Source organism: Acartia tonsa, chromosome 2 (genome assembly GCF_053477335.1).
Source record: "Acartia tonsa isolate MP-2025a chromosome 2, ASM5347733v1, whole genome shotgun sequence".
Lineage (NCBI taxonomy): Eukaryota > Metazoa > Arthropoda > Copepoda > Calanoida > Acartiidae > Acartia > Acartia tonsa.
The window spans coordinates 54,851,150-54,869,767 of record NC_137261.1 but is presented as its reverse complement, the minus strand read 5'-3'; the positions used below and the strand labels follow the sequence as shown (position 1 = coordinate 54,869,767).

General features: G+C 33.7%; 1 protein-coding gene across 1 annotated transcript in view; it reads left to right on the top strand.

Annotated features, from left to right (window-relative positions):
• Window positions 1-609: 609 nt before the first annotated feature.
• The window catches only part of LOC145312622 (uncharacterized), a 29,095-nt gene continuing 11,086 nt past the window's right edge, over window positions 610-18,618 (top strand). The window contains exons 1-6 of the mRNA XM_080151882.1: window positions 610-779; window positions 1,776-1,892; window positions 2,434-2,808; window positions 3,441-3,539; window positions 11,591-11,710; window positions 12,949-13,056. Of these exons, the coding sequence (XP_080008008.1) occupies window positions 629-779; window positions 1,776-1,892; window positions 2,434-2,808; window positions 3,441-3,539; window positions 11,591-11,710; window positions 12,949-13,056 (970 nt within the window). The 5' untranslated portion in view covers window positions 610-628. The remainder of the gene's footprint in view (window positions 780-1,775; window positions 1,893-2,433; window positions 2,809-3,440; window positions 3,540-11,590; window positions 11,711-12,948; window positions 13,057-18,618) is intronic.

The window sequence follows — 18,618 nt, the reverse complement described above, 5'->3', positions numbered from 1 at the left end:
TTATTGGATATATATAATTACTTGGATGTTGCACCAGATTTTTATGCACTCTAATAAAATGATACAGCTGGTTAAAATAATGATACCCCCCCCCCCATCCAACCCCTTTTCCCAATCCCCTCCACTTCTACTGGATACACGAACTGACCACTAAAATATAATATAACTATAAGAGTTTTTCATAATAGTTATTTCTCGTATCGTATTATAAACGGCTTTCCGCGGATATAGCCGGTGCCTTCGGCACCACGGGGCTAAAAAAACTAGTTTTAATCTTATGATTGTACATTTCTATATTCGTAGAAAACTGGATATAATACGATGCTAGACATAGTTTTTTCGTATTCATGAGAACCGGTTCCTATCCACCGGATTCGAATGAATACGAGAAATGTATTTATACACAGGTAGGGCTGTTAATTACACTAGTTCCCAAAGTTTTTATAATAGCGTTGCTTACTCACTGGCCCAACAACTTTGGGGACTATTTTTAATTTTGATTTTGTTTGTTGAGTGTTCAAACGTTTCAACCACTAATTGAAATCTACAGAAGGGTAAATTTTGTGTATCATCAGTAGGGAAGTACATTAATTTGCCTTATCCCTTTAGATCCCTGATTTACTAATCTATGTGTGTCGACAGGGACGGCCAGTCACTGGTAAACCTGACAGTTGAGCGGACAGAGTTTGATAAAGTGCGGCTACTCTGCCAATTTCAGACAAGAACCAAGGATTTGTTCAGAAATGACAATGCCCTTCCAGAAGTTTGGCTCATTTCAGGTTTTACAAAGATTTTTGCCCTAATATATTGATTATATTCAGATCAGAGGTGGATTCTTTAAAAAGTTAGGATCGCTGCATCGCTGGATCGCTGCATCACATAAAAAAATCTACAAAAATTGAATAAAATCATAAATGGTTATTAAGATTTAATTTAATTTTTGTAGATTTTTTACGTGGTTTTGGAGGATTTTTCACAAAAACAATTTTGCCCCACTAGCGATACAGCGACCCTAATTTTTAAAAAGAATCCACCTCAGATCAAATGAAACTGTTTCTGAAGGACAAAAGCACATACCTACTGATAAACCCTGAATTTTCATTTTAAACGCGAGGTCTTGCTGTATTTTAGTTGGTCTGTAAGACCGTAACGGATAGCTCAGGTTGTTGAAGGGGGCATACTATATCAAATCCAAACTTGATGATTCCTGTAATAGTTGGGTAAAACTTAGAAAGCGTAGCAAGTCTATACTCATTACCAGAAAGTCCATTTAAAACATCTAGATTTTTTTTACGTTTTTGACAACAATATTTTATATGATAATATAATTATCCTCTTTTATCTGATTCCTAGTACTGTAACAGTTTGTAGGCCAAAAAATATTTTTAATTAAGTCTTAAATTTAAGTATGTTGTAATAATCGGTTTAGTCCCTTTCGCGGCAACGCCTCTTAAGGGGCGTTTCGTCGTATTTTCACAGAAGCTTTAGAAAGGTTAATTTAGGTTAGGTTAGGTTATATTAGATTAGGTGGTTAACCCACAGGGTTAGAGTCCCCCGCAGGTGCTAGAAAAAGGAGAAAATCTACTGTAAAAATACGACGAAACACCCCTTAGGAGGCATTACCACGTAAGGGACTATACCCTAATAATCTACTCCTTATTCTGTAAAAGTTATTTTGAGATAAATTTTAAATAGACTTAAATCTTTATATATTTCAATTTTCGTTTGTCTGTCAGTTTAATAGATTTTGTCATACTTGTTTCTAATTTTATCAGGTAAAGATAGATGCCAAGATCTGGAAGGAAACGTGGAGGCTGTTAAGATTGCCTATATTATTGGTCAAGGAGACGGAACTTTGGATGTGGATGGTCTTGTTTGGGAAGACCTTAAAGGCAATGTGATTTTATTTATAAGCTAGCAGCTACGCCCCTAGAGGCCTCAAGGGGCACGTAAAATGTTTTCTTTTCAATCTATGTTAAGATTAGATTTTTACCAAAAATATTCGCTAGGAGATCTCCCTTGGGAGGTTGGTGGTACCTTCCCCCAAAATAGCTAAAAACCTTCCCATAACCTATTAGAAGCTACACTGTAAATGAAAACAATATTGGTTCAGCGGTTAGCGAGATCCTTCGGTACAGGCACACAAATCTCATTTGACTTTATTATACGGGTTAATTGGAGTAACTTTCATTCTTAATAAATTAATTGTCAATAGTTGTGCCCCTAGAGGCCCTCTAGTAGAGGGGGAGAGGTCACCCACACCATTTATTAATCTTTGTGTTTTAAAAGAGAAGCAAAATAAATAATTTAAGGGTTGGGGATATTTTTTCCAGGTGCGATTTAGAAAACGTTCAAGATCGTTAAAACCTGACCCTAAAATTGATTTATTTCAAAATACTTGTAATCACATATTAATCACATTGTATGAAAAAGGTAAATGCATGGCTGTAATGCAACGAATAACCCAAGTCGACGACACTAGCTCACAACAACAAAACATCATAAACGTCGACCAACAACCAGCTAAAACCATAAAAAAGCGACGCAAGGGCCAGAAACCAAATTTCTTACAAGATAAAATATCCTATTTTGATGATAACTATTCGGGCGAAAGAAAATTTTCATCTTCCGAATTAAAATTAAAAAAAATTTCGTATTTTGATGATGACGAATATTATGAGGAGAATGAGGAAAATAAAATAGAAGCAACTGCTGCGCCTAACAAAGCAGCTGCAGTAGTTGCTAGCCAAGAATCATATGAGGATTATGAAAGTGATGCTGATGATGATGATTCTATTGAAGACAAAGGTTATGGCATAATTAATTAGCAGATGAACAAGGATGACAACATAAACAAAAACATGTAGTGAAACTAAACAGATCATGGAGAGAGCAAACGGACATAATTAGTCATAGAACAGATGTTGAATTGTATAATAGAAAAATAGATAGTATACATAAATTAAAATAAATCACGAAACCTTTAAAAAGATAAGGTTTATTATGACTCTTGAAGCATACTGACTGACAGACAGACGTACAAAACACTGTTTAAATAAATGCGCACATGTTGAAGAATCATCACTAGATATTTCAGCTGTATACATTTCTCCCTTAGAATTACGGTCTTACTTACTGACAGACAGACAGACAAAGTCAATTATAGAGTAACTTTGCTACCAAAAAATGAAACAGTATGTAATAATACTAATAGTGAAATATTCAATCCTACTTTTTCTAAATTGATGTAGCAGGACAAATTTTCAAAAGAAATCAGCCATGTGACGTAATAAAAATGAGGGAGATGAGAGGAGAAGTGGCGGGAAAAACCCCTGAAAAAGAGATGGAAAATCCCTCATTTTTATGACGTAACAAGGCTGATTTTTTGAGACAATTTTTCCAGCTACAAAATAATCCTAAATTTTGCCATACAAATTTAGTATCTGAGGAGTTGAACATATTGAAACCATCTACATTTACAAGAACAATCATAAACATCAACCTGGGACAATACATTGTTATCTCTTCTGGGTATTCAGGTATACATTATCTATCTATTTATCTATCTATCTATCTATCTATCTATCTATCTATCTATCTATCTATCCATCTATCCATCTATCTATCTATCTATCTATCTATCTATATATCTATCTATCTATCTATCTATCTATTTATCTATCTATCTATCTATCTATCTATCTATCTATCTATCTATCTATCTACCCAGCGGACAAATTTGCGATTTCGCCAGGCAAAATCGCGAACTTTAGCAAGGGATTAAAGCCGAATTAGCAGTTTTTAGCAAAATTTTTGTATTTTTTGCGAAAAATTTCGAATTCGCGAAAATTTTGCGAAATGTAAAGGCTAAAAATTGCGAATTAGCAAGCTAAAAGTTGCTAAAAATTGTGAATTAGCAAGCTAAAAGTTGCTAATAATTGCGACTGTGTTAATTAGATTTTTGAGAGAACGAAAATATGCAAATTCGCTAATTTTTAGCGAAAAAAAATAGAGAAAATTCGCGAATTAGCATTTTTCGCAAAATATTTGCGATTCTTTGTCATCACCTTTAATAAATTCGCCTTTTATAAATCGCAAAAAAATCGCAGATAAAACTAGCGAATTCGCGGCTTTTTTTCAAGAAATCCTTGCAAATTCGGGGATATTCTCTATATTTTTCCTCAAAATTCTTGCAAATTCGCGACTTTTATCTTTTTATTTTTGCGGCTATTCTCTTTTTTCCTCAAAATAATTGCGAATTTGCGGCTTTTCTCTATTTTATTCCCTCCAAATTCTTGCTAATTCGCGAATTTTGTCTATTTATTTTCGCGGCTATTATTATAGCTCTAGCTTACGTATCATTGCAAATTAGCAGTCATTCTCCTAATCTAAATCTACCCAGCGGATCCGTATGTTTAATTGCAGATTTTTCACCAAATTTTACGTCATATTTCAACTAAACATTGTAAGCTCTGGCTCAAGAAGTATTGCAAATTCGCCAATGTTTTTCTAATCTTCCTTGCAAACATTGGCGGATTCATATTACTTTACTTGAGATATGCTTAACTTTAGCCTCTGGTTCAGAAGTTAAGTAATGAGAATCTCATATACTTATTCTTAGGTGATAAAGGCTATAATACTTTCCATCGTATGCTGAAAATTTTCAAATTTTGTATACTGTTGTCTGTTGTTCAGATTTTGTTATTCTTCCTTACAAAAAATTTCAAAATACCGGAAAAAAATGAGAAAGAAAATTATTATAAATATGATATACTTATTTAATTTTTAAACAACCATACTTATATCAAAAATACCAAAAAAAATTATGATTTTCTAAAATGTTAGAGACATCTAGCGGCAAAAATTAAAACTATATGAAGTATAAATTTGTTGAAATCCAATGTAAATGGCAAATTGAAAAAATATAAAAACAACTCGCCACAATTTTATACACAGGGAGGGAGCGGACATTGTTTTTTACACTAGTCCCCAAAGTCTTAGTATTTTTCGTTGGATTTACAACTTTGGGGACTTTTATTGAACTTTTATTGGTTGCCTTAATAAGTTAAGTGCTCAGACATTTCAATCACTAATTCTAATCTACAGAAGGGGTAATTTTGTGTGTCATCATTGAGGATGTACATGAATTCATTTGCCATTGTCCTATCCCTTTAGATCCCTGTTTTCTACACCTTATATTAAGTGAATTTCAAATTCAATGTCAATTTTAATTATCCGTAAATTTCCATATACAAGAACAGACAAATATTTAACCGGTATGGTATTGAATCTGATAAATTTATGCTGGATTAGAACCGGTTCTTGGGTCATGTATCACAATAAACACTTTTCCGCATAGGGTAAAATAAAATCAATAACACTGGAGTTAATCTTACAAGTTTTCATTTTACTATCCGCGGACAACCATCTAACGATGAAATAATCTATTCCTTTTAGGATTTGATGAAAATAAAGATTTCAACCTATTTTCTTTTTTTTGGGAGGAGGGAAGTGAAGACACCCTCTCCAAAAATAGTTTAAAACCTTACCAGGACCTATAAGAAGCTTCACTGTAAAGGGGAACAATATCAGTTTAGCGGTTAGCGAGATCCTTCGGGACAGACAAAAAAAGCTTACTACTTTATATAGGACTAGCGGCTTCGCCCCTAGCCTCTAGGGGCTTTGCCCCTAGAAAAAAATAATTTTCTGCACCAGCACCAGCAGCACCAGCTGCACCACCTGCACCAGCAGCACCAGCTGCACCAGCAGCACCAGGAGTATTTTTTTGGGGGGGGTAAATTTTCATTTTTGGGGGGGTTGGGGGTGTCCCACCCCCCAAGAAAATAGCTTAAAACCACCACAGGACCAGTAGGTATATTCCCTGAAGAGTAGAGCCCATTCGGTTCAGCGGTTACCGAGATCTTAAGCTTCAGACGGACAGACGGACAGACGGACAGACAGACGGACAGACATCGTTCTACTTTGTATTATAGATATATAAAGCCTCTAGGGGCTTTGCACCAAGATGTTTGATTAACCTGATTTTTCATTCGGTGAAGGTGTCCCACCCCCCAAGAAAATAGCTTAAAACCATCTCAGGACCAGTTGGTATATTCTCTGAAGAGTAGAGCCCAAACGGTTCAGTGGTTACTGAGATCTTAAGCTTCAGACGGACAGACAGACATCGTTCTACTTTGTATTATAGATTTAAGTAGTTAGAATTGTCATATTTTTCGTCAATTTAGGCAGGTTAGAATTGTCCCACCGATTTAAAACTTTGCAAGGTGATTCCTGTAGTACGTAGGTACAACTTAGAAAATTTTTAACTATATAAGTTACTTTTATTGAATTTTCATTGAATGGTTCACTAACTTGAATATCATTTATTTGTTAGTTTGTTCTTCCAGTAGGAGGGGAGGGGTGGGGTAAAGTGGGTGGATAAGAGCGTTTGTTCTTTTAGCCAGCTAATAGTTTCAATTTATTAAAGAACATGATAATCTTGTGTAAAATCCATGTAATAATACTAGCGGTTACGCCCCTAGCTTCTAGTGGCTCTGTATTCAAAGGGGAGAGTTAAAAAGCCTAAAACCTTCCCAAGACTTAAAATAGAATAGCCTAAAACCAATCCACGACTTAAAATGAAATAGCCTAAAACTATCACAAGACAAATATTAAGCTTACCTAAAATAGAAAGCCCAATCGGTTCAGTAGTTATTGAGATCTTAAGCTTCAGAACATAGAACCGGTTCTAATCAAGGGGATAATAGTCAGTTTTTAAGCCAAACTGGAAAAATTTTAATGAACAATTGAATAAATGCAACTATTCTATGATTAAGTGTATGTTATACAGGGATAGGAAAATGGCCGATAAATTGATATACAAAATTACCCCTTCTGTAGATTAAAAATTTGTGGTTTAAAAGTTTGAACACTCAACTTAATAAACCAACTTATCAAAATTCACTAAAGTCCCCAAAGTTTTTAAGTCAACCGATAAGAAAACGTTATTGTAAAACTTTGGGGACCAGTGTAATATAACCATTGTCCCCTTTCTCTCTCTCTGATATTTATTGTTTTTTTTTATCAGTAGCGAAGCTACTCTATAATTTGAAATGTCCGTCTGTCTTAGTTTGGGGGAAACGTGATTTTCTCGGCTCTTATAAAAGATAAAAGATTGATTTTTTTTTGACAATTACCCCTTATGAACAATTAGATTATTTGTTGGAAAAGTTTGAAGAGAAAGAGGGGACAATGGGCTGTTTAATGTACTAGTCCCCAAAGTTTTATAATATTTATAGTAATATTTTTTTTCTTTGGAGAATTTTGATTGGTTGGTTAATTAAGTTAAGTGTTCAAACGTTTCAGCCACTAATTTTGATAATATAAGGGGTAATTTTGTCATTCAATGTCTTATCACTTTAGATCCCTGAGTTTGCATTAAATTTTCAATTGCTCTTTAACAAGGATGACAACATCCATAAAAGTGAAGCACTGAAACGGTAGGACAAACGGACATTAACACTTGTATAGTGTCTGAACTGAATAATCAGAATATAAAAGAATCGAAACAGTCGAAGCAAAATTGTAAGTAAATTTGTTCAAAAACTGCTTGATACGGGATAATGTTTCTGGACATACTTACATTTTTAGAACTTGATTATAGAGTTGTGTCGCTTATACTATTGTTCCTTGTTGTCCCATGAATCAATATACAAAAAATCAGATCAAACGGATAACTAGATCACATAAAAATTTGTTGTTAAAAAAGTAGAAAAATCGACATGTTTAAAATGGACGTACGGACATTCTGGTAATGATTATAGAGTTGCTACGCTTTCTAAATCGTACCCAACTACTACAGGAATCATCATGCAAAATTTGAAATCGATAGGACAATTCTAACCTGCCTAAATTAACGAATAAATGCTATCTATCTCGGACGGACGTACGGACGGACGGACCTACCCTAATTATAGAAAAGCTTCGCTTTTAAAAATATATAAATATACATACACAACTATCTCTCTCTATACACAACTTATGTTACATACGTAAAATCATTCTTATATGATGAATTTCCCAAGTTTTAAGATTTTTTGGATAGTCCTCCAGTTTCCGGAGCTCCAGGCCTCCAGGTGGTCTCTGTACAGGTAAAAGTTAAAAATCAACTTTTTTTGATGAGTTAGAGGTCAACTTATAAAACAAAATATGCATCTTTTTGAATATTATTCACATATTGGAAGAAAAAACATAAAGATTTTATTTCATAAGCTAACATCGTATTATAAACAGCTTTTCGCGGATATTATAATGTACAATTATAAGATAAAATTAATTAGCCCTGAGAGGCCGAGGATCATAAATTGATATACATACATTCCCAATGTTGATAAACAAGATAAGATGATAAACTAAAATTGCTTAAAAACGGACCTATGGAAGCTTCCCTAAAATGAATTACTTAATCAGTTTAATGATTACCGAGATCTTAACGAACAAACACAAAGTTATCAGCGAAGCACCACTGTTTTTTTAATTTTCAAATGTTAGGCATCCTGTATTTGATTTAGTTTGAGATAAATATTTATATAAATTTTAGAAAAGTATCCAACTTTTAAAAGCCAACCAAAATGAGCAAACGTTTTATAAAATTTGGGTAGCAGCATATTTTGAATTCCAATCCCCAATCCCTCCCTGTTTATTACGTTTCCAGTTTGACCGCTCATATGCTCTCACATGCACCTCATGTAACTGTTATTGGTCTAGTGCGCATATTTGACCAACAATGCTCGTGCGTTTTCATCTTTGAACTAAATAATGGGTATATAAGAAAGACAATTCACATCATCCCTATTAATACCCAAAAAACATCAATTGTCTATCTAACGGGAAATGTTCTCAATAAAATCTAAATGGATTTGCATATCCTCAATGGTGACACACAAAATTACCTCTTCTGTAGATTAGTTTTCGTGATTGAAATGTTTAAATACTCAACTTAATAACACAACCAATGAAAATTCAATAAAGTCCCTAAAGTTGTTAAGCCAAGGAACAATACTAAAACTTTGGGGACTAGTGTAAAAAACAGCCCAATGTCCCCTCCCTCCCTTTGTATAAAATTGTGGAGAGCTGTCTTTTCCATTGCACATTTAAAATAGAGTTAAACAAATTTTTACTTTATATAGTTCAAATATTTGCCGCTAGGTGTCTCTTACTTTTTAGAAAAACTTTTTTTTTAGGCGTTTTTAATATATGTATATGTATGCTAATTAGCTAGATTGAAAATTTTAAAAAATTGGCGAAAATATGCAAAATTGCACTAAATCTTATATGCTAAACTTGCTAATTAGGGAAATTGGGAACTTAAAAAAATTTGGCTAAAATATGCAAAATCACACTAAATCTCATATGCTAAACTTGCTAATTAGCAAAATTGGGAATTTAAAAAAATTGGCGAAAATATTCAAAATCGCACTAAATCTCATATGCTAAACTTGCTAATTAGCAAGATTGAAAATTTTAAAAAATTGATGAAAATTTTAAAAAATTGATGAAAATTTTAAAAAATTGATGAAAATATGCAAAATTGCACTAAATCTCATTTGCTAAACTTGCTAATTAGCAAGATTGAAAATTTAAAAAAATTGGCGAAAATATGCAAAATTGCACTAAATCTCATATGCTAAACTTGCTAATTAACAAGATTGAAAATTTTAAAAAAAATTTAAAAATTGGCGAAAATATGCAAAATTGCACTAAATCTCATATGCTAAACTTGCTAATTAGCAAGATTGAAAATTTTAAAAAATTGGCGAAAATATGCAAAATTGCACTAAATCTCATTTGCTAAACTTGCTAATTAGCAAGATTAAAAATTTTAAAAAATTGGCGAAAATATGCAAAATCGCACAAAATCTCATATGCTAAACTTGCTAATTAGCAAGATTGAAAATTAAAAAAATTGGCAAAAATATGCAAAATCGCACTAAATCTCATATGCTTAACTTGCTAATTAGCTAGCTTGAAAATTTTCAAAAATTGGCGAAAATATGCAAAATTGCACAAAATCTCATATGCTAAACTTGCTAATTAGCAAGATTAAAAATTTTAAAAAATTGGCGAAAATATGCAAAATCGCACAAAATCTCATATGCTAAACTTGCTAATTAGCAAGATTGAAAATTAAAAAAATTGGCAAAAATATGCAAAATCGCACTAAATCTCATATGCTTAACTTGCTAATTAGCTAGCTTGAAAATTTTCAAAAATTGGCAAAAATATGCAAAATTGCACTTAATCTCATATGCTAAACTTGCTAACTAGCTTAAGATTGAAAATTTTCAAAAATTGGCAAAAATATGCAAAATCGCACAAAATCTCATATGCTAAACTTGCTAATTAGCAAGATTGAAAATTAAAAAAATTGGCAAAAATATGCAAAATCTCACTAATTCTCATATGCTTAACTTGCTAATTAGCTAGCTTAAAAATTTTCAACAATTTGCAAAAATATGCAAAATCGCACTTAATCTCATATGCTAAACTTGCTAATTAGCTTAAGATTGAAAATTTTCAAAAATTGGCGAAAATATGCAAAATCGCACTTAATCTCATATGCTAAACTTGCTAATTAAGATTGGGAATTTTGAAAAATTTGGCAAAAATATACAAAATCGCACTAAATCTCAAAATGTGATAAACTAGCTAATTAGCAAGATTATAAATTATAAAAATTAGGGAGAAAATAAGCGAAAAAGTTTTTTTTTTGGCAAATTTTTAAGGTTGATAAAGTATGCAAAATCGCAAATATAAAGCTAAGATAAAAGTTGCAAAATCGCACTATATCTCAAAATTTTCTAAAACTTGCTAATTAGCAAGATTGGGAATAAATCTAATTAGTGCTAAATTGCAATCATTAGCAATTATTAGCAAGATAGGTAATTTGGAAGTTTTCATTTTAAGAGAATTAGCAAGTTTTAGCACATTTTAAGATTTATTGCGAATTTGCAACTTTTATTAAATTTTTTTTGCGATTTTGTATATTTTAGCAACCCAAAAAAATTCGCCAAAAAAAAGCATTTTCGCACATTTTCGCAAATTTTTTTTTGCATGTTTTGTCGTGATTTCGCAAGGTTTCGCAAAATATGCGATTTTTCAAACTTTCGCTGATTTTCGCAACATATAATCGCAAATATTTCGCGAATTCGCCATTTTTTCGCAATTTATTTGCGAAAGTTGGCGAAAATTTCGCAAATTTGTCGGCTGGGTATCTATCTATCTATCTATGTATCTATGTATCTATCTATCTATCTATCTATCTATCTATATATCTATCTATCTATCTATCTATCTATCTATCTATATATCTATCTATCTATCTATCTATCTATCTATCTATCTATCTATCTATCTATCTATCTATCTATCTATCTATCTATCTATCTATCTATCTATCTATCTATCTATCTATCTATCTATCTATCTATCTATCTATCTATCTGCATTCTTAAGATGTCAAATATAAACTCAATTAAAATATTTTTTACAAAAATACTTATCTAATTATACAAAATTAAACCTATTTTAGTTGCTTTTGTAGCACCCACCTCAATCCTCTCCATTTTGGATTCCAAGGTAGTGATCAACCAGCAGGAGGGCCAGGAGATTCTGTACCCCTGGGCAACCTGGCCGTACCTCAGAGTTCCAGGTATAATATTTGAATAAGAATTTCTGTACCCCTGGGCCACCTGGCCATACCCAGGGTTCCAGGTATAATATTTAAATAGGAAGTTCTGTATCCTTGGGCCACCTGGCCATACCTCAGAGTTCCAGGTATAATATTTGAATAAGAAGTTCTGTATCCTTGGGCCACCTGGCCATACCTCAGAGTTCCAGGTATAATATTTGAATAAGAAGTTCTGTACCCCTGGGCCACCTGGCCATACCTCAGGGTTCCAGGTATAATATTTAAATAGGAAGTTCTGTACCCCTGGGCCACTTGGCCATACCTCAGGGTTCCAGGTATAATATTTAAATAGGAAGTTCTGTACCCCTGGGCCACCTGGCCATACCTCAGGGTTCCAGGTATAATATTTAAATAGGAAGTTCTGTATCCCTGGGCCAACTGGCCATACCTCAGGGTTCCAGGTACAATATTTGAATAGGAAGTTCTGTATTCCTGGGCCACCTGGCCATACCTCAGGGTTCCAGGTATAATATTTGAATAGGAAGTTTTGTATATATCTTGCCATATCCAGCTTTCCGTGGATATTAATATGAAAAATTATAAAAAACAGTTTGTTTTGTTCGCTTTAAGGGTATGAATAATTTCTCAGTATGGCTGAGAACCGGTTCTAATCCACCGGATATTAATCCGTTTCGAAGTCATACTGGAAAAGTAATACTCATTGAGATCTATTGCTTGTTGGCAAATAGCACAGGTTTCGGGTCATTTAGCTATTGCAAGCACTTTAACATCCAGGCATTAGGTAATTGAACACCTATCAGACAACCATCCCATTTGATTGAACATGGGAGGGAGAGGACATTGGACTGTAAATCATTATTATTACTTTTGGAAATCTTTATAGGTTTCAAAAAACTATTTTCTTAAATTTTCAACATTAATTCAAATCCACAATAAGGAAAATTCTGTTTATCATCATTGGGGATAAACAATCTACATTAATTTATCGTCTATTGTCTATTATATCCTGTTTTTATCAGGGCTCGGCAGCGGTGCATAAGCCTTTAACTAAGTTTAAAATTAAGCTGGTTATTTAAACCTGTTCCTAAACAACCAATCCATTATTTCGAATTTCTTTTTCGCTCAATCAGGTACAAATTTGAAGCTGATGCACGGCTGCCAAGCCCTGGATTTTTATAAAAATACTAATTTTATGTTAGCTTGGCTGTTTTTATATATATTAATAATCGATATTTCAGAGATCAACGCAATAGCAGCGATTCTATCAACACTTGGATTTCTGTCCTTGTTATATTTCTTCACCTACGTGCACACACATCCTAAACAGATTGATACAGTTGTTTCAAGTAAGGAGAAAGTTATAAGAATAAGGATGACAACATCAATAATAACGAAGCTCTGAAACGGTAGGACAAACGAATATAAAGACTTGTAGAGTGTCAGAACTAAATAAAAGAATTTACATAAATGTATAAAAGTCGTAACAAAGTTTTTGGTAAATTTGTTAAAATACAGGAAAATGTTTAAGATTTATCGGTAGATTCATTAAGTTAACTGTTAAATCGTTTCAACAAACAATTGCAATCTATAGAAGGGGTAATTTCGTGGATCATCATTGGAGATGTATAATTTATTGGCAATTGTCTTATCCCTTTAGATCCCTGCATGTGTTAGTCCTTATTCCAGATATTTTTGCATAGAAAACCAAGTTAGTGAATCACAGTTGAAGCTGATTAATATTCAAAGAAATTTGTGGCTTTGGTTAGAAATTCTTACAAGCTGTTAATTAGTATTTAGGAAAGTGTTTACTAATTGGTTCAAGGCCTCTTTTAGATATCATTATATTATCTTCTAGAGGCTATGCCCTTAGAGGCCTCTAGGGGAACTTTAGGAGGGGGAAGTTGAATACCAAAATTAATTTTTTTACTTTAGATTTTAGACCTCACTAACCCAATTTTTTGTTGTAATTTAATTTTTTTTGCAAGGAAATTTTTTTTCTAGGGGCGATTTCTTTCGGGAAGGTGGTGGCACCCTCCCCCAAAATAGTTATAAACATTCCAGGGACCTATGAGAAGCTACCCTGTTAAGGAGAATCCGATCGGTTCAACGGTTAGCGAGATCCTTTAAGTTTCATTTTTTCGCAATCTTCAGAAAGATACTATTGTGATGTATAGTCCCTTTCTTCCTGATTTAAGAGCAATGCATGTATTATATAGTTTAGCTTTTAGTTCTTGTGTCAACGGTTTCGGAGCAAGACATTGCTCTGCAACACGACACGAACATAAAAGTGAACAGTTGTCTTATTATTAATGTTATTATTGTATGTTAACCTTGTATTGAATTAATACACTTTATAAGAATATTTAGCTGTTTGTTCTTGCTATTACTATACGTCATTTTGGCGCAGTAGTGTAGTACGAATCTACGGCTCAGATTTTCTTTTAATTGTATTATTTCTTTGCTTTAGTTTTGTTCAGGAATTTTTGGACGCCATGAAGGTGGACATTGATTATTACAAGAAGTTGTCCCCGGCGGAGAAGGAGGAGTATATGCTCCAATTGTTGGCCTCGCTGCAGGGTGATATTCATTCCAATGGGGATAAGCTGGATAATCTTACTGGAAGAATGGCGCCGCTGGAGGCGAAAGTTCAGGAATTGACGGATAATGTTGATACTAATGTTGCTGCGGTTACTGGACTGGCTACTCGGATAGACGATTTGGAAGATCGTCTTAATAAGGTGGTGGAGCCTAGTGTTGATAATGATATCAAGACTGAAAATGTGACTGTTGTGAATGAGTTTATGACTGGCCAGCAGCGAATTCTTGAAAAGATTGCCCAGCAGAATAGTTTGAATGACCAGCAGAATGGTTCGAATACCCAGCAGAATGGGTCGAATAACCAGCAGAATGGTTTAAATAACTCTATGCTGTGGCAGAGGACGGCTGGTGGATCTGGAGGATTTGGAGGATCAGAAGAGAAGCCTAAGTTGTTTGCTGGTGGTTCTCGGCCTATTTTTGGTGGTATGCAGGGAAATGAAGATAAGATCATAAAACTTTGGGAATTGTCTAGAGTGGATAATATCTATAATGGAGTTCTCATGTGGTGGCCAGCCCTTTCTGAGGTTGATGCGGAGGATTTTAATACGCTCAATTTTTTTGAAGCTGGACTGAGTGATTCGCAGGTTAGTTGGTGTAAATCTCTTGTTTATGTACCAGATAGATCTCTGTATGTTTCGCAGGGGGAGGAGAATTTGCATAGGTACAATGAAACGTGTGCTAAACTTGATGATCAGTTCAGAAAAAATGCGCCTGAATTTGCAGTTGACGATGATGTGATTTTCTTTGATGATTATTTGGAGAGATTTTGGATGACTACTAGACGTTATCATATGACTAATCATCAAGTGTGTAAGGAAATTTTGTTTGATAAATGTGTGGGTGTAAGAACCGCTTGTGGTTATACACTAAAACCTGCTGATATGGAGAATAGACAATTAACATTAAAGGGGTACTTGTGTAAGATGCGGGAGACATTTTTACCACCCGACATGAAAAATGTGTGTAAAGATGCGTATTTGAGTGTTAAGCAACATGAGAATGATAAGATTGATGCATTTTTTGATAAGATACTATCTTTCTGGAAACGTGCGTATCCGAAACCAACTGATGATATGTTTATGGATTTCTATTCTCAAGTGTGTAATGTGGTTTTATCTCCACTTTTGGCTAATCAGATGCGTCAATTTGCATTGGATTTGGAGCGTGACGGACAAGTGCGAATGATAACGAAGTTTCGGACAGAGTTAATAGTTAAAGCACAATTGATTGTTAAAGGGTTACAATTTAATCAAATTTCAGGGTCAATGGCTAGAGGATGTACAACAAACCAGATGGCTTTGGCTAAGACGATGGTTGGTGGCGTTGGTTCCAAGTCAAATCCTGTAACTATTGATCAGGTTAGTGATGAAGATAATTTGTCATATGAAATAAATCAATGTGAAATTGATTTAGCTGATGAATTTGGTGGACCAGCTGAACTTATTCCTTTAATTGGCGCAATTCAAGGTGGTTTTATTTGTTATTATTGCAACAGAAAGGGTCACATGATGAGGGATTGTTTTGATATTAGAGATAAAAAGTTGCCTAATCCTAAAGGAAAATACTTTTTGCGGTGGGGAAACAAGCCTTTTGTTCCTTATAAGACGGGGCAAAAGAGTTTTAAAAAGAATGAAAATAGTTTGGATAAAAAGAAATTGGTTGGTGAAATTGAAGGAGAGGTGAAAGAAGGGGAGGATACGAAGGAAGTGGCGCATGTCGATGGTTTAGGGACAAGCGATTATGAAGACGACCTTGTAGCGGAAGTCGAGGCATGGAATAATGCTATTATAGATGACATTTTATGGTTTTAATGTTTTGAATGTATTATAATCATAAACCTTATTCCATTTTCTACTTGTTACGCGGCATTGTTTTGATTTATGCGCATTGTAAATAAACAACAACAAAACAAAATTAATGATAAAGAGTGAACGAAGCAACTTTAATTTTGTGATAATTTATTTTGATGGTTTATTTTGAATTATGAAAAGATAACATATTGTTTATAAGCCTATATGAAATTACGAGATTATGTTATAATGGAAATCAAAATAATTAATTTAGTTTTTGATTATGTTTTGTTGAAATTATGAAAATTCATTTTTGTTTCAGACTGTTGTGGAGTCTAACAGAGATAAGAATAATAAAAAGTGAAAATGAAAAATGAATTAGGAATACAATTTTGTAAAATTGCTATTGAAAATATTAAATTGAATTAAATTTGATAAAAATGTGAAAATAGATATTTGAAAAGTATTAAATTTTGATGAAATGTGGAAAATTGTTTTAAAAGATGAGTCAGTTATTGTGATTTAAAGTATTCGATTTTAAAACAATTATATTGCGATTTAGTGATGTTGATTCAGCAAAATTTTTAATGAAGTTTAGAATTTCATGAAGCAAAATTGTTATAATGCATTAGATATAATTGTGGAGAAGTCTCTTTCTATGAAGGAAGGGAGGGGCTGTCTCTCGGAGCTGGTATACACAAATATGGTGGAGCTGTCTCTTTTGTTGGAGGAGAAAGGGGGAGTGAACATATTTGCAACGAATATTGCACTACCTCTCAGAGTTGGTATGCGCAGATATGGGGGAGCTGTCTCTTTTGTTTGAGAGAAAGGGGGAGTGACCATATTTGCAAAGAAATTTGCACTATCTCTCAGAGCTGGTATGCGCAACATGGGGCGGTGTATAGAGGTAGCTGCAATGATTATCGGGCGTGGAGCGCGCCATGCGCAGAAAGTTGAGCTGCGCAGAGAAGCAAAGCTGCGCAAGAAAGTACTCTCAGGTATTGAGATATATAGTTAGTTGAATTTCGACTTTTAAACCTTTTATACATCTCAGTTTAATCTGACAATAATAGTTTTGTTAGGTAATATTTTATTGAATTTCAAAGAATTGAACTTATGGTATTTGGAAAGATTAATTTGCTTGGTGATTGATAATGTTTGATCATGTCATATTTCTTAATACAACTTCTTTTATTGTGTTACAAGTTATTGGTTCAGTGAAACATTTATTTATGGCATCTAAAATCATTGTATTTATTTTAGATTGGCTGAGAAGAGTGTTTGTGGTGATTGGGAGATACTGTCATCATTATTTATTTGATGGTGAGTTGTTATGGTTTCATGTTGTTACCATTTGATTACCATTATATATATATATTGCTGTTCGAAAAATAGTCTTGTAAATTTGTTATATATATATTAATATCGATATTAATTCTTATATACAGTGATTTTCCATCAATTGGCATCTAAAAGTTTGTAATATTTTAGATTGGTCGGAGAGAAGTTTACTGATTGTGGATTAACAAATAGTTTGGGGAGTTTCTGTTGGCCGGAGAATTTCTGTTGTTGATTGTGGATTTCTGTTGGTGGATGAAATATTGTCGGTGAGTGAATTGTTTTATTCAGTTCTTTTGTTATTTGTTGTAGTCAGATAGATAGTTATTTGATAGACAATTGGATAGTTACAACCTCATAACTGTTGGTGTGAGTTAGATAGCTGTTTTATAAGTTTCATGAAGATTCTGAGATGGCGGCTGGAGCGGCTGAAGTCTATGTTCCAACAAAGATTGGTGGCATGGAAATCCTGACCTTAATTGATAGCGGCAATGCAAGAGGCTGCCTGATATCTCAAGTGTTGGCTAGAAAGCTTGATTGTGTGATTGAAGAAACGGATTCGAAAGCAACAGGCGTGCAGGGTTCCAGCATCAAGATTGATGGTGTTGTTCGGAATGTTGAATTTCAGATTGGAGGTCACAGTTTTCAAGAAGATTGCTTTGTTATTTCCGGCATGACTGTACCTATGAACCTAGGCAGTTATTGGCTGAACAAAAATAACGTGAAGACGATATTTGCCAAAGACGGCAACAGGATTGAGATGCATGGAATCAGTGTGAATTTAGTAGCTAAACGGAAAATTGTAGTGAAGAATTTGGTTCATACAGTTTTGGAGAAAATGGAGAAAGCAAGAACTAAGAAACCTGAGATTAATGTAGCTGAGTTACAAGACCAAAAATGGATTTGTTCATTGAAAAATCGAATAGAAATTCCTGCATTGAGTACAGTGGTGGTAGAAGTTTCAACTAAGGGAAATATGCCTGAAGGACAGTTGTGTTATATAGCTCCTAGACAAGGTTACTGTAGCCGAAACAACTTGTTGATAAACGAAGGAATTACTGAGGTGGGAAAGAACGGTAAAATTATGACTAAAATCACGAATTTTGAAACTGTTACGAAATCTGTTCCTGCTGGTACTTTGGTTGGAAATTTGTTTGTGGCGGAGAAGATAGCAATGCTGCA